The 26559-nt window shown below is 33.5% G+C and overlaps 1 protein-coding gene across 15 annotated transcripts in view; it reads right to left on the bottom strand.

The window, feature by feature from the left end:
* The window catches only part of RALGAPA1 (Ral GTPase activating protein catalytic subunit alpha 1), a 269144-nt gene that overhangs the window by 205841 nt on the left and 36744 nt on the right, over nucleotides 1-26559 (bottom strand). For all 15 annotated transcript variants that reach the window (XM_045059797.1, XM_045059798.1, XM_045059796.1 and 12 more), the window contains exons 2-8: nucleotides 16652-16762; nucleotides 16059-16108; nucleotides 10256-10313; nucleotides 5744-5787; nucleotides 4037-4214; nucleotides 2465-2580; nucleotides 167-305 (exon numbers count right to left, since the gene is read on the bottom strand). In XM_045059797.1, the coding sequence (XP_044915732.1) occupies nucleotides 167-305; nucleotides 2465-2580; nucleotides 4037-4214; nucleotides 5744-5787; nucleotides 10256-10313; nucleotides 16059-16108; nucleotides 16652-16762 (696 nt within the window). The remainder of the gene's footprint in view (nucleotides 1-166; nucleotides 306-2464; nucleotides 2581-4036; nucleotides 4215-5743; nucleotides 5788-10255; nucleotides 10314-16058; nucleotides 16109-16651; nucleotides 16763-26559) is intronic.

The following is a 26559-nucleotide window of genomic DNA, read 5'->3' on the forward strand; positions in this document are numbered from 1 at the left end:
TGAGCCATCAGCCCAGAGCCTGACGCGGGGCTCGAACTCACGGACCGCGAGATCGTGACCTGGCTGAAGTCGGACGCTTAACCGACTGCGCCACCCAGGTGCCCCTACAATGAAGTATATTTTATTCTTACATGTGATCTTTTAGAAAATTCCAAAGACTACTTACCAAGTACAGGATGATATAAACTATTCTCCTTGCAGATGTTTGGGAAAATATAAGGCAAGTAATATTTCTTAAAATGTGAAAACAAAAATGAAAATCCCCTTTCTTGGTTTTCTTTGTTCTTCCATTCTAAACTTTTTACCTAATAATAAAAAATATAATGAGAATCATTCCATGAAACAGAAACAGTTATTAGTTATTATAAACAAGCTTGTAAAAGGTTACTTAAGCAATACACTAGTCTATTACACTCTAAAGATATACACGCTAAATATATGTAAAGGACAAATCTTAAAATGAGGGTTTAATGCCATGAAAATGCATTATATAAGTTATATTTCAAAAATCTTAGAGAAGTTAAAGTATGCTCTGGAAAATTTTCAAAGTTGACTCAAACTCGGCTCTACTAATGACAAAGATATGAATGTTCTTTTCCCCACTGCCCCATCCTGAATAATTCAGCCTTAAAAGTCATACAAAATAGGTATATGTGAGAGTAGAGAAGGAGTAAAAGCAGTGGCAGTCAAGTGCAGGTAATCAGAGCTTGCATAAGAAGTAGGGCCTCCATGGAGGGGATATAGTAGAAGCAGTTGCCCAGTGGGGACTTTGAGCACGAGGAGGTGAGGACAGTGTCCATGAAGTAAGGAGGTGAGGATAGAAGGGGAAAGAGCAGTAAAACACAGGGTGTGAGAATTTCAGTAGGGGGAGGAAGATATCTAAGTAGGGGGATGGTAAAAGCCCAGAGTAGGCTTCAGTGAGATACCACTATACATTCACTTTAGAATAGCTAAAATTACATAGTGACCATACCAACTGTTGATGAGGATGTGATGCAACTTTTAAGTTTCATAGATTGCTAGTGGAATGTAAAAAGGCACAACCATTCGGAAAACACTTGGTAGCGCCTTAAAAAATCAGTATATACCTACTCTACAACCTAGCTGTTTGACTAACGGTATTTACCCACAAAAAGGAAATTTTACATATACACAAGGACTTGTTTATCAATATTCACAGCAGTTTTATTTGCAATAGCAAAAACTGGAAACTCATTATCACCTGAATAACAAAGCGTGGTATATCCATACAATGAAAAGCTAGTCAGCAATAAAAAGAACCAAACTATAAATATACAACAATATGGATGATTTTCAAAATATTTATGATGGAAAAAAGAAGCCAGACCAAAAAAAAAGTATGTACTACAGGATTCCATTTACATAAAAATATGGAAAATGCAAACTATAGTGACAAAGATCAATAGTTGCCTGGGATTAGGAAGCAGTTAGGAGTGGAAAAGGATATATTACGAAGGCATCTGAGAACTTTTAGGGGTGATATGGTCATTATATTGATTGTGGTGATGGCTGCATGTTGTACACATATAATAAATTTCATCAAATTGTATATTTCAATATTGCAGTTTACTGTATGCCAATTATATCTCAATAAACCAGCAAAACATTTAAAAACCTATATGGAGTGTAAAAGTTGTTTTTTAAAAAAGAAAAACTGGTAATAATAATGACAGTAACAACTACTATTCACACAACACTTACTTGTATCATGTACTTTTTTATTCTAGTACTTTGCACTAATTATTTAACCCTCAAACACCAAAGTAGGATATGTATTATTTTTATGTCTATTTTAAGCCACAGAGGTTAATTTTAACAAAGGTCATACTATCAGTAAGATGTGGAATCAGATTTAAATCTTGGTAATCTCATTCAGGGTCCAAATTAACTTTATAATGTTAGTTTCTAAGGCATGGGGAATCTTTATGTTTGGAACAGTTACAAGAAATGTATATATGCTGAGTGTTTCCACTGATCAGAACATGCACATTTCCTATGCAGATGTGAAGAGGTTACCTTACAAAATACATTCACTTAGAAATATACAGTACAAACAGGTTCAAGTATAAATTACATTCCTGTACCCACACCCCATTCTCAGCCTACCTCCCTACTGGCTTCTTGGCAGGTTGATCCCTAAACCAGTTATTAGTTTTTTTTAAAGACCACAGCTGCTCATTATAAAGGAAAGGATTAGAAACTGGACCGCATAAGGTTTATACATGAAACAGTCTACTTAAAAATTTCTCTCTCTAGCTCCCTAAGGGATTAATAATCCCTCCAATGATTTTTTTTTTCCAGGAAAGGCATACTAACATACATTTTCAAAAGCAAAAATTTGTCCTTCTTCAGGACAATAAACAAATATCTACTCTAACAGAACAATGGTAAGAGAGGGAAAAATGATGGTAAGAGGGGTGATATTTAAGAAGATAAAACATACCTGAATTACTATATATTTTAAAAGTGCTTCAAGAAAATAGCTTGTGAGATCTTCTTGTCCTTTGTCTCCTGATTGTGGGGGGACAAGAGGAGTGATTTCCTCTATAGTGACTTGAGCTATCCAAAGACAAAAGAAATGTTCAGTATAATTACAAAACAAAATTAACAATGAAATAATGTGGTCCAAAAAACATTAACTGTAAAACACATATGCAACAAATACTGCTTGAAAATGTTCTAATGACTGAAGCTTGAAATAAATCTGAGATCATCCGGACGATCCATCACAACAACCATGAAGTTTAATAACAGCTGTTTCATAAGCCCTTGACTGAGATAATGTGACAAGGATGGACAGACAGATATGAAGGGCTTAGGAGTAAATCTTGCTTGAAAAAAAACTTCTCATGATATTTTAAAATTCACATTAAGTGTGTCCATTCCAAAATTCCATAGTATGATGAGTAACAGCAAAAATAATGAGCTCATCAATTAAAGGACAGAGTACTCTAGTAATGACCACGATTACCCTTTAAGGTAACACTTTATTCAAAAAAGGAAATGCTATTTCCCTCTCAAAAAGAAAAGATAACATCTTAGTTCCTTGATTACAAAAGTCCATGTATAAAATAAGAAATATGTTCATTTTCAAAAATTTTCAAATATTCAAAAACATTCATTGTAACAACCACAAATTCAAGAAAACCAACAACTAGCTGAATTCTCTTAAATATTTCCTAAGCAGCACCTAGTTTAGTACAGGCAGATTCCTAAACCTGTTTCTCAATAAATATTAGCCCAGTAATTAAGTTCACAAAAGTAGGTTTTTTTATAGTCCTCTTGGCACAAAATAAAAAACTCTTGTACTTCAAAGTACATCCAAATTAACTCAAGGATACAAGAGGACATATGAGAATTAGAGATGAAAGATAAATGTAAAAAATGGCTTATATTAACTAGGTGTTTCTGATGCTTTGATGCCAGAAGACTTGTTGGCCAGGGAGAGAAGAATGGCCCTCCCAGGGCTGGCTAGCTAATTCCTAGAGATCATAAACATGGGCTGGAGAACATTCCTTCCAGGTGCAAACCATCCAGTCCAGAGTACACACCTCTACTCCCCACTTCTATTCGGCCCTCACACTCAAGGCCACTAATCCCCTCACCTAATCACCCAGGTACCTGAGTGACAATGAGGGAAAGCCCGTTTGCACCTGAGCCTGCTAAAATTATCCAAATGAGCCGCAGAACTGCTCACACTGCCTCACACATTCTACCTACAGAAATCATATAGGCTCTTGCCTATGATACCCTACCCCTGACTGACCCTGGTACTTCCCCATGTGGCCACCCTCCCTGGTGTGGCATGCCCTCTCCTCTTGGGAACTGTAACTATATATTTTTTTTAACGACAATCATCTGATCTGTTGGCCTCATCATACCTAAAAAATAATAAAACCTACATTTTACAACATGGCCTTGAATTACCCAGTTAATAAATGTACAGACATTTTAAACCTATATTAACTACACAGAAAATTTTAAATACTAATGAATAAGATCTCATGAATCTTACTTTCTTGAAGGTTGAGTGGAGGATTAATGAGATTATCTAAAGTTCGAGGTCCATGTTCAGATTGTAGTGCTGAAAATCCGGGAATTAAGCAAGAAAACATCCAAAGTTGTTCTTTGCTACAGTTATTCTGAAGAGCTTGTAACCATAATAAAAAAAGACGAACACCTTCCCGCCTGATCTAAAATAAATAAAAACAGTATTTTTACTTACAATGGAAATATTTTCTTACTTTTAAGGCCAAAATTCTTTAGATGATTGGAGAATGTTACTTTGCAAAACAGAGGAAGGAAAGAAAGAGGGAAAGGAAAAAGAAAAGGAAGAAGGAAGGAGGGAGGGAAGGAGGAAGAGCTATTACATCCATGTCATTTATTGAGCTCTCATTACTTGTAAAATTAAATTCATAGATTTGAACAACTACAGAATAAACTTGGCCTCTTACTGAAAGCCATCAGGTAATCTTTATTCTATAATTTCCATTTGTAAAAAATCAGAAAATCATTTCTGATGGTCTAATACAAGAAGAAAGAGGGCAATAACTGTTCCTTGCTATAATGAGTTTGGTAAAATGAAGAATCGTAATGGGGATCCTGGTGCACTGCTAAATTAATGTTCTTGTCCTTAAAAGGCTTACCACTCTCTGAAATTATGTCATGTACTTATTATTTGCTGCTAACCTGCAAAACAGAAATTGTGACCTATGACTCTATTCTAAGCACCTAGAACAATAACTCATCTACAGAAGACAACAAATATTTGAATCAATGCATAAATTCTCTCCCATGAAGAGAACAGGAAAAGATAGAAAAACATTCAAACTCTGACAAGGAAAACATCAAGTTCTTCACTAACCTAACCTCACTGGTAGCTTTGGAAATTGGCCTACCACAGCTTGGTAAATGGCCACTGTCAAAGCTGTTCAACGGCTGCCAACCTCACAGTTTAGGGAGATAACAAGATAACAATTAGGAAGACTTAATCCTTCATGCTGTTATTCCAAGCCTTGACACCAAACCTACCTACAATATGAAACTTTCATTTAATCTACAATGAGAAGCTTTTAGACAAGGTAGCTTCTGACAGCACAATGAGATAATGAAAAAGAAATAAAACCAACTTTTTAATATAGATCCTTTATTTCTCTCTACATCTAAGCATAGTTATGGTAATATAAAGAATAATTTATTGAATGACTAAATAGTTTTTATCTTCTGGGATCAGAGAATGAAGTATTTCTAGTGAATCACTCAATGCATTGGCAAACAACAGTTTTTTTCTTTGTTTTAAGTTTATTTACTTTGAGAGAGAGACAACAAGGGAGAGGCAGAGAAAAAGGGAGAGGCAGAGAAAAAGGGAGGGGCAGAGAAAAAGGGAGAGAGAATTTTAAGCAGGCTCCCCAACATCAGCACAGAGTCCAATGAGGGGCTCAAACCAAGAATCATGAGATCATGACCTGAACTGAAACCAGGAGTCAGACACTTAACCAACTGAACCTCCTAGGCACCCCAACAATAGTTTTTCAATAGCCTAATCAACCTAGTACATATTTCACACACACTGAGTATGTTCCTATATTTTAAGTCAATTAACTTCAATTAAGTAAACAATTCAAAATTCTTTAGGAAAAAAGTTGATGTAGGAAAAGTAGAACAAGAGACTATATGCTTTACTCAGTTTTTAAAAAGTCATAGAAAAGAAAGACAACCATACCTTCAAGGAGTTTCCTGTGTGGAGTAGTTTCTTTAAAATCAATCCTGAAAAGAAAAGATGATTTTAAACATTCATATTTTCTTACTTGTTTCCAAATGTCAGAGTTCTCGGTCAGACTTGAAAACACTTTAAAACAAGTCCTTGGCAACCTCCAAGTTATTCTTGGTGACCCTGATATCCCTCTGGCCATAATCTTGGGACCAGAAAGGAATTTAAAAAGTCACCTTTACAACACATCATCTATTGCAATTAGACATGATTTATTCTATCAAAACAAACCCTAAACACAAAACTGCACTTAATACAACAATCTCTGTACATCTCTTATTTAACACTAAGAATATAATTAAGTACTTCCTCCATCACTAATACAAATAAAAACCACTGCAGAAAATTTTCATTTAACCACATAAACTTCTGTAACTCTAATATTCCCTAACATTTTCATTGTACTAATTTTCTTTTTCAGAATATTCAAATCCATCTTTGTTTCTTTTAATTTATACAATATTTCAATTCTATAATAAAATACTAAAATTACATTAATAACCATCCAGAGACCAACCATTTGGTCTGAACATATCTAACACAGTCCTGTATTTCTTATAATTTTGAATTTTCATTTATTTACATGATCTATGAGGTTTTATCTAACAAGTATCATTGAAGCCTCCTTTGAAACCATTTCAAATCATTCTCCTTCCTTCCTTCCCCAGAAAAAAACTGTCCCAGTCTTTATCCAGATTTTGGTATTAATTATTTCCAAAAACATTTTCATATTATGAGTATTTATTTATAAATCAATAAAATATTTAGAGTTGGTTTATATGTTTAAAACTTATACCAATAACAAGAATTTTTTCCACAGCTATTTTTTCCAATACTGTATTTTTTATTCTTTCTAATAACCTCAAGATTATACATATACAAAACACACAGACACAAAGATCAAGCCTAGATTTTATTTGGTTAAGTTTCAGTTGTCATACAAAAATAAGCTTTAATATTTCAAATAAAACTTTTACTGGGGGCACCTGGGTGGCTCAGTCGGTTAAGCCTCTGACTTCAGCTCAGGTCATGATTTCCCAGTTCATAGGTTCAAGCCCCTCATCAGGCTCTGTGCTGACAGCTCAGAGTCTAGAGCCTGCTTTGGATTCTGTGTCTCCCTCTCTTTCTGCTCCTCCCCTGCTTGCAATCTGTCTCTCTCTCTCTCTCTCAAAAATAAACTAAAAAAAAAATTTTAACTGTTTTATCTGCAATTCTCTTATGTTCAAGCAAATTCATTTTCTTAAAGCAATACTATGTAAATCCCAGTCTTTAATCAACTCCCCTAAAAAAAAAAAAATCTATATGTGCTAAATGCAGTGTGGCATCATGGACTGGATTATGGAACAGAAAAAGAACATAAGTGGAAAACTAATCAAATCTGGTTAAGTTTGAAGTTTAATAGTTTTTGAAAAAACATACATTTATATATATCATACAAAATAAGCCTTCCTATAAGTTATTTTTCACATGCAACATTAGCTTCTGAAATTCATCTACACTAATCTATATAGCTCTAATTAATTCACTTTAACTGCTATATATTTACTATTCCATTATGTTCCAATAATCTTACTTATGTTAGGACATTTGGTTTGTTTTCAAATTTTTTGCAATTCTCAGGAATACTATAATAAAGGTTCTTGTTCATGACTTCCTGTAGACATGTGAATTTCCCCAGGATATATTACCAGGAATGAAATTACTCACTTGCAGCTTCACTCAATAATAGAAAATTCTCTCTAAAGTAGTTGAAAAAGTTACCAGTACTTCTAGTAGTGTATGAGAATGCTATGGTAACACATTCTTGGCAACATAAAATACTGGTAGAAGCTCTAAAACATATCTTCATAATGTTTTCGTCTGATGTTTCTTAGTGACACCAAGCATCTTTTCATCATTCAAATTCCTGCAAATTGCTTATGATATCATTTGTTCATTTTTCAATTATGTTATTTTGTTTACTATGAGAGTTCCTTATACACACTGCTTACTAATTCTATGTCACTTCTTTGAATTGGAAATATATACTTCCAAACAATTCAGCCATGTTTTTTTTGATTGGGAGAGAAAGTATCTTCTGATGTAGAAAAGTTTTAAATTTCAATATAGTCAATTCACCAATGCTTTTCTTAATACTTCCCTACCTTAAAGTAATAAAGATAAACCAACAGTCACTTTAAAAAGTTTTAAAGTGTTACTTTTAACAGTTAAGACCTGAAATCCATCCTAAACTTATTTCTGTATGGCAATAACAGATTTTTTTACTCAAATGGAGAGCCAGTTGTGGTACTAACTCTTTTAGGGTTTATAATGAAATGAAATGCTATCTCAATCATAATTCAAATTTCTATGTATAAGGCTAGGTCTTCAGCTGGTTTCCATGTTATTTTCCATTATCCACTTGTCCATCCCTACACGGTGACACTATCTTAATTATTATAGCATTATTGGGTATGGAAATATACAACAACACCATCTTCCTTCTACCATCCTTTTACTCTTCCATATACTTTGCCTGTGATTTCCCATATAAATTTAGGAGAAATCTGTTACGCTATAGTAAAAAGTCCCTACAGGAATTCTGAATGAGAATTTTTCTTTTTATACTATCAAGCCTATCATTCATAGATACTGCGTAAGATTCCATTTATTCAAGAACTTCCTTGTTCTTTAAAAATCATATCATTGCCATACATTAATCTTTTAAATGACTACAGAATACACATTCTCAAGCACACCAGAACATCATCTAAGAGAGACTATATTCTGAGCCACGAAATGTCTCAAAACCTTAAAAAGACTAAAATCACATAAAGTGTATTTTCTGACCAAAAACGAATTAAGTTAGAAATCACAACAGAAAGAAATCTGTGGTAACATCAAATACTTGAAAATTAAAAAACAAAACAAAACAAAAAACCACTCTTTAACTACAGGTCAAAGAAACCAAGAGGGACATTAAAAAGTATTTCTGGGGCACCTGGGTGGCTCAGTCGGTTAAGTATCTGACTTTAGCTCTGGTCATGATCTCACGGTTCCTGAGTTCAAGCCTTGCATCAGGCTCTGTGCTGACAGGTCAGAGCCTGCAGCCTACTTCAGATTCTATGCCTCCCTCTCTTTCTGCCTGTCTCCCACTCAGTCTGTCTGTCTTTCTCAAAAATAAACATTAAAAAAAAAATGTTTTTAAAAACTTCTGAGGCACCTGGGGTGGCTCAGTTGGTTGAGTGTCCAACTCTTGATATCAGCTCAGGTCAAGATCCCAGGATTGTGGGAACTGCATTGGGTTCTGCGCTGAGTGTGGAGCCTGCTTAAGATTCTCTTACTCTCTCTTTCTGCCCTACTCACTCCCCTGTTCGCATGCTCTCTCTCTCTAAATATACATATATATATATATATATATATGTATATATACATATATATATATGTATGTATATATTTCAACTAAATGAAAACACAAGCACAACATTAAAACTTACAGGATAAGCTAAAACAAAGCTTAGAGGGAAATTTATTGCCTTAAATATCTGTATCAAAAAAGAAAAAAGATATCAAATTAATATCCTAGACTTCCATAAGAAAATACAAATAGACAAATTAAACCCAAAGCAAGCAAAACAGTTAAAAAATATAAAAAGCTAAAATGAAAACCAATGAAATAGAAAGCAGAAAAAGAACAGAGAAAATCAAACAATACCAGAGTTAGTTCTTTGAAATGGTCAACACTGATGACTAATGCCTAGCTAGACTGGTCAGTAAGAGACTACAAATTACACAAATATTACAATACTTGGTCAGGATGTGGACAAAGGGTTCCCCTTTTGCATTGTTGGTGGGAATGTAAACTGGTGCAGCCACTCTGGAGAACAGTATGGAGGTTCCTCAAAAAATTAAAATAGAGCTACCTACAATCCAGCAATTGCACTACTAGGTATTTATCCAAAGGATACAAAAATGCTGATTCAAAGGAGCACATGCACCCCTATGTTTATAGCAGCACTGTAATAGTGGAGATAGCAGCACTATAGCCAATAGCCAATAGCACAATAGCCAAATTGTGGAAGGAGCCAAAATGTCCACTGATTCATGAATGGATAAAGAAGATGTGCTGTGTGTGTGTGTATGTGTGTGCGCACACACACATACACACACTCTATTTGGCACTTTACATTTCTCTTCCATTTCTGATTCTGAGATGTTTGTTTTGAGGCTGAGCCCACTTTTATTTTTTTGGTTTTACAGTTTTATCACCACTGCTAAAGTAAAGGAACAAAGAAATTTAATATGCCTTTTGACTGGTAATCTTTCATCTATATTTTTATCTTATACTCCCAGTAAGTAAAGTCCAGTATTCTTTATATTGTTTTTACTAAAAAATAAACCATAAATTCATTTGAAATAATGACCAGCCCATTAAAGAGCATTATCATTTATGTCAAATGTCAAATACATATTTAAATTACTTACCAATACTATGAAACTGCCATCGCTGATGAATTCTTTCTGGAAGAAGTTGTAAAATTTTCTAAAAATCAGTATGAATAAAACAAAGAAAAGAATGAAAAGCAAGTAATGAGTCCACATTCTGTGCAATGTGAAAAATTAAACAAAGAGCTTATAATAAGCTTTTAAGAGTTTCTTATGTAAAAGATAGCATCACAAACACAAAACAGTATTTGAACTGATCTGACAGTACTTGCACTATTTCAGCACTGGTCATCAATATTTGAAAACACCAAAAAAAAAAACCAACAAGCTATGTTAAGACTTGGAACAAGACATTAATGAAATTTATCTTTACAATGGTGTAGAAAGTAAATATATTTCTCCTTATTGATTAAATACTAAAACATTTTTCAAAAAGATCATTTACTATTCTTAGAATTTCTCTATTATGGCTATTACTGGTAAGTTTTAAAATCTTTCAGATATTAATATTAGTGACATTTTATCTCTGTGTAGTTCTTCCTATTTTTATAAAAGTAGGAGAAATATTTGGATTTCATAAAAATCAAATCAGTATTTATACTGTATAAAGTATTTGTACTGAGTTGATTCATGTGAACCCAAAAGTATTATATGTTATGATGGCTATAGGTATAATAACAATACTTAAAAATTCAGGATCCCTACATTTAAGCCAACACAGGCTTCTATCAATTGGGAATAAACACTTTTTACATATAATTCAAAATTTTACCTTTAATTCCCTTCACAAATTTCTTCTGTGTGAATTATTCTAGTTCAACAGCTTGCCTTACTATGCTGCTAAACTATGCTCTCAGTACTCATCCGCTTGCTGAATGAGTTTTGTATGTGTGTCTGTTGTTATTGCTGCTCTTACTACTATCATTATTTAGAAATTCCACTAACCAAATGTTCATAGTGGCCAAACAGTAGACATTTTATATAATGATATCTCATCAAACCTCACAACCATCCTAAAAAATGTTTATTAATCTGATTTGAAAAATGAGAAAATGGGCTAAGTAATGTGTTTAAGTTAGAAAGTGGAATTAATTCCAGGGGTGCCTGCATGGCTCAGTCGGTTAAACATTGGACTTCAGCTCAGGTCACGACCTCACGGTTCGTGAGTTGAAGCCCCACGTTGGGCTCTATGCTGACAGCTCAGAGCCCACAGCCTGCTTCAGATTCTATGTTTCCCTTTCTCTCTGCCCCTCCCCAGCTTGTGCTCTGTCTCTCTCTCTCTCAAAAATAAATGTTAAAAAAAAATTTTAATAAATTTTAAAAAGTAAAAAATCAAAAAGAAAGTGGAATTTCAATCTTAATATGCCTAATTCTAAAATGTGTACTTTTGTACTATTTTGCCCAAAATACAGTATGCATGTTTTATACTTCTATCTTCCATTTAATATGATCTTCTTTAGTCCATCTCATACAAGAGGATCATGAGAAATTATAAAGTTCTTCACAGATAAATGCTGGTCCCACATGAGATACACAAACTTCTTTGCCTTTGCCCTCCTCATATTTCTCTGGCCAACAATTACATAATTCTATTTATTTTGGTATGGAAAGAAATGAAATTTAAGTTGAGAAAGTTTATAAACTACTCAAAAGGATTCCTAAATTATGACCATTAAACTTTATATTTAAAAAAAATTTTAATATTTATTTTTGAGAGAGAGAACATGAGTGGGGGAGGGACAGAGAGAGAGGGAGACACAGAATCCGAAGCAAGCTCCAGGCTCTAAGCTGTCAACACAGAGCCCAACGCAGGGCTCAAACTCAGGAACCATGAGATCATAACCTGAGCCGAAACCGGATGCTTAACCAACTGAGCCATCCAGGTGCCCCTATTATACTTTAGATTTGACCCCTTATAAAATGTAAATAAACATGTCTTTATTATTTTTTTTAATCTTTTTTAACGTTTATTCATTTTTGAGAGACAGACCGAGAATGGGGGCAGAGAGAGAGGCAGACACAGAATCCAAAGCAGGTTCCAGGCTCTGAGTTGTCAGCACAGAGCCCAACACAGGGCTCGAACTCACGAACCATGAGATCATGACCTCAGCCAAAGTCAGGTGCTTAACCAACTGAGCCACCCAGGCACCCCAACATGTCTTATTTTTATGCGGTTAATACAAAGATGAAAGAAAGAAAGAAACCATGTGTAGTTTTAACAGAAGAAAACAGATTATGAATCCCAGATCATATTTTGAACACTACATAATGGTGCTTTTCATTCCAAAAAGAGGAAATCAGTTAATTTATAATTCTTAATTTTTAAAAATCATTATTAGTCTCCAAAGGTAGAGGTCAGATATTATTATTCCCATTACAAGGAGCAAAACATAAGCACACAGGTTAAATATTTTTTCCAAAAGATGGAAACCCTATATCTAACATCTTTATATTCTAAGAAAATTTAGTCATTCATTAAAGACAAACCATTGATCAGTATATATTTACATACAGGAAAATAAACATTATTTTTTAATAGAAGGAATGCCCTAAAAGATCTTCTATCAACTAATCAATCCATCTCAGTTTCCCGAACAGGGGCAATCATGAATGTCTGAAGGAACATTTTCCAGAAATTATTTTTTTTTTCAACGTTTATTTATTTTTGGGACAGAGAGAGACAGAGCATGAACGGGGGAGGGGCAGAGAGAGAGGGAGACACAGAATCGGAAACAGGCTCCAGGCTCGGAGCCATCAGCCCAGAGCCTGACGCGGGGCTCGAACTCACGGACCGCGAGATCGTGACCTGGCTGAAGTCGGACGCTTAACCAACTGCGCCACCCAGGCGCCCCTTTCCAGAAATTATTAACTTGCTTTCTCTGCTGATACTTTTTTTTTTAAACTTCTTTTCAATCTTCATGCTTTTTTAAAATGTTTGTTTGTTTATTTTGACAGAAAGAGTGCATGGGGGAGGGGCAGAGAAAAAGAGAGAGAGAATCCCAAGCAGGCTCCATGCTGTCAGCACAGAGCCCAACACTAGGCTCAATCTTAGGAATGATGAGATTGTGACCAGAGCCAAAATCAAGAATTGGACATTTAACCAAGGGAGCAACCCAGGCATCCCAATCCCGATGCCTTTTATTTCCTTCTCTTGCCTAATTGCTGTGGCTAGGACCAAGTACAATATTCAATAGAAATGGCAAGAGTAGATACCCCTCTTTTCTTACTAATGTTAAGAAAGAGGTACTCCGTACCTAGCATAAGGTATGGTCTTAGCTGTGTATTTTTGTAGGTGTCCTATATCAAGTGGACAAAGTTTCCTTTTATTCCCATTTTGTTAAGTGTTTTATGATGAAAAAGTACTGGGAGTTTGCCAAATGCTTTTTCTGTATTTATTGATATGACATGTATTTTTTTGTCTTTTATTCTATTATTACTGTATGTTAGTTGATTTATTTTCAGATGTTAAACTTTGTAATACTTAGATAAACCCCATTTGGTCATGTTGTATAATCCTTTTTTATATGTATTTTGATCTCATTTACCTTTTTTTGAGGATTTTTTGTGCCAATACTCATGAAAATATTTTATTATATTTTAATAATAAAATATAATAAATTTATATTATTATAATTTTCTTTCTTTGTAATGTTTTTGTCTGGTTTTGGTTGCATAACACTGGCCTCACAGAATGAATTATGAAATGTCACCTCTTTTTTATTAAAGAATCTGTGAAGAACTCATATACTTCTTTAAATGTCTGGTTTAAATTCACTAGTAAAGTCATCTGAGTCTGGGCTTTTCTTGGTGGGAATTTATTTACATATGAATTCATTTTTTCACTTGTAAGTCTTTCCAGTTTTCTATTTCTTTCTGAATCAATTCACTGCTTTTATCTTTACAGGAACTTGTCCATTTAAATGTATCACATTTGTTGGCATTCAGTTAGTCACAGTACTCTCTTATAATCCTTACAATTTCTATAAGATGGGTAGTATTCCTTTTTAATTCCTGAATTTAATAATTTAATTCTTCACTCTTTTTAGTCAGTATGGCTAAATATTATTAGTTTTCCTGATGTTTCAATGTTCTGACTTTTAGGTCTATTGGTATTCTCCAGTTTTTAAAACTTTCTTCCATTTATTTTTGCTATAATCTTTTTTTTTTAATGTTTATTTATTTTTGAGAGTGAGACAAGAGCATGAGTAAGGGAGGGGCAGCAAGAGAGGGAGACACAGAATCCAAAGCAGGCTTCAGGCTATCAGCACAGAGCCCGAGGCGGGGCTTGAACTCACAAACTGCAAAATCATGACTCAAGCCGAAGTTGGATGCTTAACCGACTGAGCCACCCAGGCACCCCTATTTTTACTATAATTTTAGCTATGTTCTTTATATGCTTTCTTTGGGTTTTAATTTGATCTTCTTTTTTCAGTTTCTTAGTGGAAACTTAAGTAACTGATGTGACATCATTCTTCCTTCTATCATATTAAGTTATAGAACTATAAATTTCCCTCTGAATGCTTGGTTAGCTACATTCCCTAAGTTGTGGTATGTCATAACTATGGGCCATTGATTATTCGGGAGTGTGTTCACTAATTTCCACATATTTATGAATTTACAAAATTTCCTTGTTATTGATTTCCTCATTTAATTCCGTATTGATTAGAGAACATAACCTAAATGATTTCTGCTGATGCTTTTATTCTTTCTCAAAATATCTATGTTTTAATATTCCCCTTGTAAACAGCCCATGCAAACCTGGGGAGATAAACATAAGCAAATTCCTAAACGCTGATTACTGAAAATTAACTGCAAAATAGGTACCAACACCAATTACTCCCATCTGGAACTCTTAAAAAAAAAACAAAAAACAAAAAACAAAAAACTTTTTTTTTTAGCTGTGACTAAATCAATAACTAAATCAACAGCTAAGAAATATCAGATTGTTCAAATTCTTCTAAACTATATCAAGTACCCAAAATACAAAACAGTGAATTATCTTTTATTACCAACAGACAAAATAGCTCAAATTTTAGATACTGATTTCCAATTCTTTACTGTCCTTGAAGTCACAAGATTGAATCATGGCTTTCTCCAGATATCTGAATTTTCAATAAAGATCAGAATACTCCTATCACTGCTTGACTTGAAAGACAGAATGAAGAGGCAAGGAGTTATTTTAAAAGTGAGGGGACCGTAGGGGCACCCAGGTGGCTCGGTTGGTTAGGCGTCCAACTTCAGCTCAGGTCATGATCTACAGTTTGTGGGTTCGAGTCCTGGGTCAGGCTCTGTGCTGACAGCTTGGAGCCTGGAGCCTGCTTCCGATTCTGTGTCTCCCCCTCTCTCTGTCCCTTCCCCGCTAATGCTCTGTCTCTCTCTCTTTCTCTCTCTCAAAAATAAACAAACATTTTAAAAAAATAATAAATAAATAAAAGTGAGGGAACCCTAATTTTTATCAGGATGCCAAAAATAAAATATAAATTTTAGCAAAGCATCAAATATTACTAATTCCTTCTATTTTTAACAATAAAGGCTTGCCCCAATCCAATCCAAAGTTACACAGAAAAATAATTTATAAAACAATTATCTTATAGTACTACCAAGTTTGTGGTGTCAAATGCATAAAAACATAATTCTATTTCTACCTAAAAAAAAATACATGTATCTCAAAAAATAATTAAGAATTAAGTTAGGTATATTTTTAGGTCAAAAAACATGATTCAGTTTTTAGAAAGCGTGGCAAATTCAGTCTTCTGTTACATGCTTCATAGTTTCAATATATTCCTTTGTAAGTTCCAGGAATTATTGGGGGGGGGGGAATAGTTGATGGGCAGATACTTACCTCAAAAATAAAAAGTATAGCATCCAATTCCTCCCTTTGAGATTTGTGACCTAAAATATTTTTACAGAAAAATGTGTTAAACATTATCATTTTGTCCTATTACCACCACTTAAAAAGCTTAAAATATTTCAAGCATTATTTTCTCAGTGATTCTTTAATAAAATATTTAAAGCATATTCTGTTCAATGTATAAACAATACTATAGCATCTCTCTCTACTTTTTTTCAACAATTAAATTTAGATTCTACATATTTATATCATAAAACAAATAATATATTGTGGAGAACTTAGAATTCTGAAAATGAAAGTATGAGAATGACTGCTCAATTTACATATGCACCTAAGAGCAAAGCAAAGAAGGTAAGGAAACAGGTAAATCAATCCGACCAGGGAAAAGCAAATCTTCTGAGCCTTTTCAAAGGAATGAAGATAGTACTACTAACCCAAAGTGTGAGAGGGTGTCTAAAAGATGTTTTACAAAAAGAAGTGAAAAAACACTAAAATTCCAATGTCCAAGAGTCTATTTTTAAGTGAATATTTAAGATAATTATTTGAAACATCAACATAAGCCAGGACCAATTTTAACATCTTACCTTTCTGTTTCAGACTAGCTTCAATAGTCACAAAATTCTCAAAGAACACATAATATATATGTGAAAAATGTTGGTCAAAAAACTGTTTAAGATCGATAGACTCTGCATTCTCTGAAAAGGAAAGGAAACCAGTTTTTAGTGATTACATATATATGTTAAATCACATTCAGTTAAATAGTCACAGTGGCAAATTTCCTTCAAAAAGGCAAAGAACTGCTCTTAAAATTCTATCATATTAAAATATTTGAAATATTCATTGATTTATATTCTTGTTCTCACAACTTTAGTCTTCAAAGACTTTAGCTTTAATTTTAAAAACAGGTCAGATCAGGTTACCATAACCTTTGTTTCCAAAAAAAAAAACCCAAAAAAACAAAAAAACAAAAAGTCTCAGAAAGATATACTCAAAATTTATTTTGGATATTTAGCTAAACCAAAAAAAGAAGTTTTAGTTTCAATTCATAGCTATGCTTCTCCCAACTTATCCCCAAGACAGTTTAAAATCAGTATTTCTAGGAGTAATTATATATTTTATAAAACACATTTATTCAGCAAATAGGTACCTAACAACAGGCTTTATAAATAGGCACTTAAGTATTACAAAGCTCAAATACAGATAATATTGCTCTTAAGGGATCTTCCGTATAGTCCAGGGCACACAAAGCCAAACATATAACTGTATGCACAGTACAAAGTGTTACATATTGAAAGTGAAGTGACAAAATGCAATGGCAATTTAGAAACACAAAATTACTTTCAAAGCTAAAAGAGGGGTGAAGGTAGGGAAAGATGAAAAGCTTAATGGATTATATGAAAAGACTTTTAAAGACTGGAAAAACTTTGAACATGAACTCGTGAGGTTTAATGAGAAGGGCATTCTAGGCATAAGCAAAGACAAACGAGTGAGGAAACTATGAAGCATGATAGGATGCATAAAAATAATTCATTTTAGCTACAGCTTAGAATGTTTTGATAAAAATAAAATTGAAAAACTAGCCTTGAAGTATGTTTTAAAATGTCTTGAAAACAAACTAAAGTGACTGAATTTATTATTCAAAGGAATATATCTATGCAGATGTATACATATTACACATTTTGTTGTTTAGTTTATTTTCTGGGAGATTGAGAAGGCTGAAGAAAAAGGGGAATACAGAACTTTTACCTTAAGTATATGCTTCCCATTATTCAACTTTGCTTGCAAAAAGCACATGTTTATTTTATAATGAAAAATAAATATAAAAAAGGCAACTAGAAAAAAGTCAATCGTTAATAAACTCAAATTAAAGGTACATATCAGTAAATTTCTTGAAATGCTTTAAGGAGCAATAGAAGATTTCAGAATAAAATTACGTAGTAACAACATATAGCATTTTAAACTCTCTTTCATGTATTAGCTTACCCTGTGAATAGTCATTCTTTAGTGACCTCTCATCTATGGAATTTTCTAAGACTGTTACCCCTTTGCTCTACTCTCACAAAAGAAGGGGTGGATGCTCTCTCTATTCCCTTGGATTCTCTACATTTCTACCTTATGGAAATCACATGTTTTAAGTGTTTTCTTGTCTTCTTTCCAAGACTAGTCTATAGCTTCTTTAGAATAGAAATTGTGTCTATCTTAGCATTCCCAAAACCTAACACAGTACTCAGCACATATGTATTCAGATGTGTTTTAGTACTGATTAAAATAAGTTATTTTAATTTTATTATATTCATTTATTAGCTTGGAAATTTTTATATTAGAAAAGACTGCATAACCTACTGACAGGCAAAACATTGCTTCCTCTAGACTGGAATCAGAAAACCCAGATTCAACTCCTATCTGTAACAATACCTGTGTGACTTTTCACAGAACTAGAAAAACAAAATGGCTAATAAAAACTGAATGTTTCCTATATGCTAGACTCTCTTTTAAGTGCTTTACAGAAATTAATTCCTATAATCCTCACAACAACACTATGAAATGAGTACTACTATTATCCCTATTTTACAGACGAGGAAACAGGCAGAGAGAGTTTAAGCAATTCAGCTAGTAGGAAGCAGAGACAGGGATTTAAATCCTACACAGCCTGGATCTAGTGCCCATGCTCTTAATCTCTATGTTATTCAGCCTCCAATGTAATACATCTATAAGAAAATTAGGAATAGAACACTAGTAATTTATTATCTGCCTATAAGAACAAGATCTATCATATAATAAACACATTTTACAAACTTTCAAAATAAAAACATACACAACTGAGAAAAACAGGAAAAGTATCCTATTTTTCCCACACAATAGTTTAGAGTAACAAAGAACTATGAGATCAAAATAAAATAGGCTACTATAATTAGCTCTCCATTTCCTGAAATTAATGTTTCAAACGTAACTAATGTTCCAGGGGAAAGAAGAAAATGAGAGAACAATAACAAAGCAAAACAAAAAAATCAAAACAAAAGCAAACATGAATCAACTCAAGATTTTACAAGCTTATTTAGGAGCCAAGACCACTTCTCTTAATTTCCTTCTCATACAGCATGTGAGGAAAACCTGAAAATTACATACTTACTAATAAAAGATACTGGATCAAAATTAGGCTAATTTCCTTGTTGGGCTTTTTTTTTTTTTTTTTTTTTTGCTTTGTTTTTCTCTATATCTATTTGTAATGAACCAGTCAGCAAATAAAAACTCTTTTACAAAATATTTTTGATCACCAATTCACAAAATTTACATGGTGGGGGAAAACAGGGTAAGAAATAAAAAAATAAAGAAAGAGAGAGGAGGGAGAGATTAAAAACACACAAACAGACGATGCCCGGGTGGTTCAGGCAGTTAAGTGTCCAACTCTTGATTTCAGCTCAGGTCATGATCTCACATCATGAGATTGAGCCTCAAGTCAGGCTCTACACTGACAGTATGGAGCCTACTTAGGATTCTCTCTTATGCTCTCTCTCTGAAACCCCCCCCCCCCCCATGCTCATGCTCATGCTCTCTTTCAAAAATAAATAAACTTTAAAACATGCACACACAAACAGGCTGGATAAATTATGAATAATACACTATTAGGCTCTAAAAAAAAGTAGGGAGTGTATGGGAAACGGAGAAGAAATTGAGAAAAGGGAAGAAGAGAAAAAAGGACAAAGGGAGGAAACTAAAAGGAATAAATTAGAAGACAGAACTGAAGCTATTCCTCAGAATGTAACGCAGAGAATAGTAAGATGGAAAATATAAAGATAAGGATAACAAACTACCTTAAAAGTTCCAGGAAGGAAGAAAAAATGTAAACAATATTAAAAATATATATACCTGAGAATGATTTAAAATTGGTGAAATATGTAAGTAAATCTTAAGATGAAAAATGACATACTGAATCCCAAGCAGGATAAACACAAATCTACACATGGACACATCCTAACACCAAAAACAAAATGAAAATATTAAAACCAACAAAAGCTACCTACATAGTAATATCAAAACTAACAGTACACTTCTCATTAACCTAATAGAGGCAGGAAGACAGTGCAACTTTATACTGAAAGAACTAAGGGAAAATAATTGCCAATCTAAAGTCCTATACTCAGCTAAAGTACTTCAAATAACATGAACACAAGGGACGCCTGGATGGTTCAGTCGGTTAAGCACCCCACTGTTGATCTCAGCATAGGTCACAATCTCACAGTTCATGAATTTGAGCCTGGCATAGGGCTCCATGTTGACAATGTGGAGCCTGCTTGGGATTCCCTCTCTCGCCCCCCCCCCCATACTCTCTCCCTCAAAATAAATGAACACATTTTTTAAAAAAGAAAACTATTAACAACCTGAACATGTAAATGAAGAAAAGGCATTTTCTAACATCCTTACAGTTTAATACTCAAAAACCATCACTCAGGGGTGCCTGGGTGGCTCAGTTGGTTGTGTATCTGACTTCAGCTCAGGTCATGATCTTGCGGTTTATGAGTTTGAGCCCCGCATCAGGCTCTGTGCTGACAGCTGGGAGCCTGGAGCCTGCTTCAGATTCTGTGTCTCCCTCTCTCTCTCTCCCCCTCCCCTGCTTGTGCTCTGTCTCTCTCTCTCTCAAAAATGAATAAATGTAAGAACAAAAAATTTTTAAAAACCCTCATTCAAACTCAAAGAAATACAAGAGATATATTCTGAAAGAGAAATAAACTAACATTGGAGAGTGAAAAGCAAAAAGCAAAAATGAACAAAGAAACTGCAAAATGTATGGGTAAATCTAAATGGATACTAATGTTAAAAAAGCTACTAATGCAAAAGGTTACTAATTAGGAGAAAGTAAAAAAATAGACAATGTCAAAGATGCAACAAAAATGCTAGAGAGACTATTTTAAGATCTTACTTTGTTAAGAGGATGACAGAAATACTGATGAACTTTATAATTTAATATTAGTATGCTACTAAAATGTTTTGAGTTACCACTAAGAATAATAACAAAATATAAAACGTTTAACCATTAGGACAAAAATATAGAAAAACTTACGGTAACAGAAATGAGTATAGAAAAGCACCCCAAAAAGATGAATGAAATGATAGAAATATAAATACAGTATTTACCAAAAAAAAGTTAATAAATTAAATGCTTCAACTAAGACACAGTTATAATCACACTGTATTTTAAAACAACCACAAAAATTAAGCTACAAGGTATTTATTAAGAAAAAAAATTTAACCCAAAATGATTAAAGGAATGAAATAAAAATATATTATTTACACATTGACCAAAATACCATTGTTGATTCCTTGGTAAGAGTCAAAGTAAATATTAAGGCAAGAATTACTACAATTAAAGAGGATCACTGTATTTTGAAAAAAGGCTGTACCAGGAAGCTTTTAATTCCAAATTTGCATTAGCAGTTTCAAAATATAAAAAGCAAAGACCAACAAATTTCTAAGGAGAAAAAACCTACTAATTGCATGGTAGATTTTATACAACCATTTCCTAACATAAAAGTAATTGAAATTCCAAGGAAGAGGGGCAGAAAAATATTTGGAGAAATAATGGCTGAAAATTTTCAAGCTTGATACAAATCACAAATCCACATATGCATGAGGCTCAACAAACTCCAAAACAAGAAACATGAAAAAATCATCAAGGCACATAATAATTAAATTGCTCAAAACAGTGAGAAAAAGAACATATTAAAAAGCAGCTAGAAGAAAAAAAAAACATGGTACACAGTAACTAAAATAAAGATGACATATTTTTCATCAGAAATAATGCAAATAAAAACAATATATATCTTCAAAGTAATGAAGAAAAAAAACTGTCCAGCTGAATTCTATATCCAGTAAAAATATCTTTCAAAAACAAAGGCAAAATAACTACTAGGTATTTATTCAACGGATACAGGTATGCTGTTTCAAAGGTATACATGCACTGCAATGTTTACAGCAGCACTATCAACAACAGCCAAAGTATGTAAAGAGCCCAAATATCCACTGATAGATAAATGGATAAAGAAGATGTGGTGTGTGTGTGTGTGGGTGTGTGTGTGGAGATATATATATATATATATATATATATATATATATATATATATATATATATATATATATATAGTGTGTATATATATATATATATTGTGTGTGTGTATATATATATATATATATATAGTATGTATGTGTGTGTGGGGGGGGTGTGGAGATATATATATATATAAATCTCCACACCCCCCCACACACACACATACATACATACAATGGAGTATTACTCAGCAATCAAAAAGAATGAAATCTTGCCATTTGCAACTACATGGATGGAACTTAAGGGTATTATGCTAAGTGAAATTAGTTGCAGAAAGACAAATATCATATGAATCCACTCATATGAGGATTTTAAGACACAGAACAGATGAACACAAGGGAAGGGAAGCAAAAATATAAAAACAGGGAGGGGGACAAAACATAAGAGACTCTTAAATATAGAGAACAAACAGAGGGTTGCTGGAGGGGTTGTGGGAGAGGGGATAGGCTAAATGGGTAAGGGGCATTAAGGAATCTACTCTTGAAATCATTGTTGTACCATATGCTAACTAACTTGGATGTAAATTAAAAAATAATTAATTTTTTTTAAAGGCAAAATAAAGACATTTTCAGACATACAAAAGCTGAAAGAATTCATCAGCCGTAGGTCCAAATACTAATAGAAATGCTAAAGAAGGTCTTTCAGGCAGAAAGAAATATTATCATGCAACTACATGGATGGAACTAGAGGGTATTATGCTAAGCGAAATTAGTCAGAGAAAGACAAATATCATATGACTTCACTCATATGAAGACTTTAAGACACAGAACAGATGAACATAAGGGAAGGAAAGCAAAAATAAAATAAAAACATGGAGGGGGACAAAATATAAGAGATCTTAAATATGGAGAACAGAGAGTTACTGGAGGGGTTGTGGGAGAGGGGATGGGCTAAATGGGCAAGGGGCATAAAGGAATCTACTCCTGAAATCATTGTTGTGCTATATGCTAACTAATTCAGATGTAAATTAAAAAAATAAAATTTAAAAAAAGAAAGAAATATTATCAGACAGAAATATGGACCTGAAAAAAAGTAACAACAAGGTAAATGCCCAAGCTTGTTTCTCATTATTCCAAACTTATCCAAAGATAACTGTTCGAACAAAAATAGTAACAATGCATTGGGGGGTTTATAACATAGTAAAAATAAAATCCATGAAAATAAAAATATAAAGGTAGGAAAGAGAAAAATGAAAGTCCACTATTCTAACATTCTTAATTAAGAAGTAATGCATTCACACCTGAAGGCAGACTTCAATGCGTTAAAGATGGATACTATAAACACTAAAGCAACTACTAAAATAAAACAGAAAAGTTACTAGTAATACCCATAGTGGAGAGAATATAAAATCACAAAAAAATACTTGACTGAACTAAATGAAGACAGAAAAAGAGAAACAGTGATCAATTGGGATAAAGAATAGATAACAGATGCTAATCTAGCTATATCAATAATCACACTAAATAAAAATGATTGACCCAAAATGGCAAAGACTGTCAGACTGGATTTTTAAAAAAGCAAAATCCAACTATATATTGCCCATAAGAAATAAAAATTGTACACTTAAAATATGTGCAATTTGTGGGGCGCTTGGGTGGCTCAGCTGGTTAAGTGACTGACTTCAGCTCAGATGATGATTTCACGGTTTGTGGGTTCGAGCCCCACACTGGGCTCTGTGCTGACAGCTCAGAGCCTGGAGCCTGCTTTGAATTCTGTGTCTCCCTCTCTCTCTGTTCCTCCACTGACTGCACTCTGTCTCTGTCTCTCTCTCAAAAATAAATAAAGATGGAACAAATTTTTTTTTTAGTATGTATATACACAATTTGCTATATATCAGTTATGCCTCAATAAACCTATTTTTAAAATTAACTAATTGAGGTGCCTAGGTAACTCCATTGGTTTATGTGTCTGACTCTTGATTTCCGCTCAGGTCATGATCTAAATATATTTGTGAGTTTGAGTCCCGCATCAGGCTCTGTGCTGACAGTGCCTGGGATTCTCTCTCCCCTCTCTCTCTCTGCCCCTACCCCACTCACACTCTCTCTCTCACAAAATAAATAAACTGAAAAAAAATTTTTAATTAAAAAAAATTTAATTATATAGATTCAAGACAATTTCCACTCATTTTCATTCCATTATGTTTTCTGAAGTGAAGGGAGAGAGGAGAATGGAACTCCAAAAATGGAGTAAGTAATATTCTAGGAAATGCCATGATTCTAGAATATTTGAATACCTAAACTGTGTCCACAGTGGGCCATCTGTGTCCACAGAAGCCTGCTGCACATGTGAACATATGCTCCACAAGACAAAAATTTAAGAATCTCTGAAAGCACATGTAATACATTTATGAATTTAAAGCAATGCAAATAAAACCCCAAAATGACCATTTCTGAATGCTTTCACAAATATAGTCTAATGACCCCACACTAATCATAAGAATTATGATTCCCAGAATCAATAGAAATATTGACTCCCAGAAAATGATTAAAATTGATTTTCATTTTTATATCATGAACCAATAATAAAATGAATAAAAATGGCAAGCTCATTCTTGTATTTAACAATGCAGAAGGCAGGCAAGTTAATTTCCCTACTGATAACTGTCCTGGGTGATTAAATTCATGAAGATAAATCTAGGGATCTTCTCTTGTACAAATGTTTAAGATGTTTGTTTTTCTCTTTCAAACATATATTATTCATTATTCCTTCACTATGAAAAGAAGTAATACAAAAGACAAAAGTCCTGCTGGAAACCACACTAAAAACCTACTAAAATTTCAAAGCAAGCAAAATCGTTTTAAGATATGTAGTTTATCTCCTTATCAAACTGATGTTTCAAAGTAACTGCAGAAAAGCTCCTGACATGTGATTATGGTTACAACTGATAGCAAGATAACAACTCCCAGAAATAAAAAGGAAAAGACAAACACTAAAAGAAGCATTAGTAAGTGACCGTGATCCCAAAGTAATTATTTCTAAGTCTCATTCAACTCTATAAAGTAATACAATAAAAATTATTCTCCTGCCTTCAAGGATTCCACAATAAACACAGAGAAAATGAGAGAGTGGAAAAAAAAGAATCTAGTTTACACAAAGATACAATGCCTAATTTAAGAGCAAAGTCAGTTTTGTGTTTTATTAAATATTATACTGTAAGGTAACTGTGAGTATAAAACAAAAGTTATAACCACTTATGTTTAATGTTTTACATTTGCATGAACACCACTTTGACAGTTACGTATATGCAATCTTACTCCACAAATTGTTTTTGAAATAAGTTTATTATCTCCATTTCATAAGAAAACTAAGCCTGGAAGAAGACAGGCAACTTTCCCAGGTCACACTAAACTACTAAATGGCTCCAAATCAGCTCTGTGTCCTGAATCAACAACACTAGAATAGGCACACTTCAGGCAGTAGTCCACAGCATAAGACAACACTCTGGCCATTTTAAATCAAACTGATTCTGAAAGAATGGTATTTTTCAAGAATTATTTGAAAGCTACACAGAAGGGGCGCCTGGGTGGCTCAGTCGGTTAAGTGTACAACTTCGGCTTAGGTCATGATCTTGTGGTTCGTGTGTTTGAGCCCCACGTCAGGCTCTGTGCTGACAGCTCAGAGCCTGGATGGAGCCTGCTTCAGATTCTGTCTCCGTCTCTCTCTGGCCCTCCCCCACTCGTGTTCGTTCGTTCTCTCTCTCTCTCTCTCTCTCTCTCTCTCTCTCTCAAAAATAAACATTAAAAAAAATTAAAAAAAAAAAGAAAGTTACACAGAGGCTGAGGTGGATTATCTGAAGTTTCAGAACTGGTAAATAATAAAAGATACCAAGAATTAAGAGGATTTAGTCCACTCATATGCACACTACCCTGAAGTATTTCTCCTTACATTGGCTAACTATATCCTCCCTAACTTCATCACAATACCTAAAATTTCACTCATTAAATTCATTTGTGCAAGCAAAGCATTCCAACACCTAGTGTAAGCAGTTAAACACTATTCATGTAAATAGGTACAAGTTGCTTTCCTCATAACATACAGCAAAGAAGGAAAAGAATTCTGATACAGTTGTGAAAATGGGAAGTAAAGAAGATAATATTTATTAAGCATTACTGTTTTCTAAGGATTGAGCTAAACACTTTTCTTTCAGTTTTCTGAATTCTCATAGAAACTTTAAACTTTTATCCTTTAAATTTTAAAAGGTAAGTCCTATTAGCTTCATTTTACTCTTCACTTAGTTTATAAAAGATAAAAACTAAACTAAAAAGATTCAAAAAAGCCAAGACAAAACCAAGCTGGTCTAAGTGTAAGGTAAAACTCTGTGTCTTATTCCATGCCACTTTGCAAAACAGGTAAATGGCTGTGATATTAAAATTTATGGCTAAATAGAAC

This window comes from Felis catus, chromosome B3, assembly GCF_018350175.1.
Source record: "Felis catus isolate Fca126 chromosome B3, F.catus_Fca126_mat1.0, whole genome shotgun sequence".
NCBI lineage: Eukaryota > Metazoa > Chordata > Mammalia > Carnivora > Felidae > Felis > Felis catus.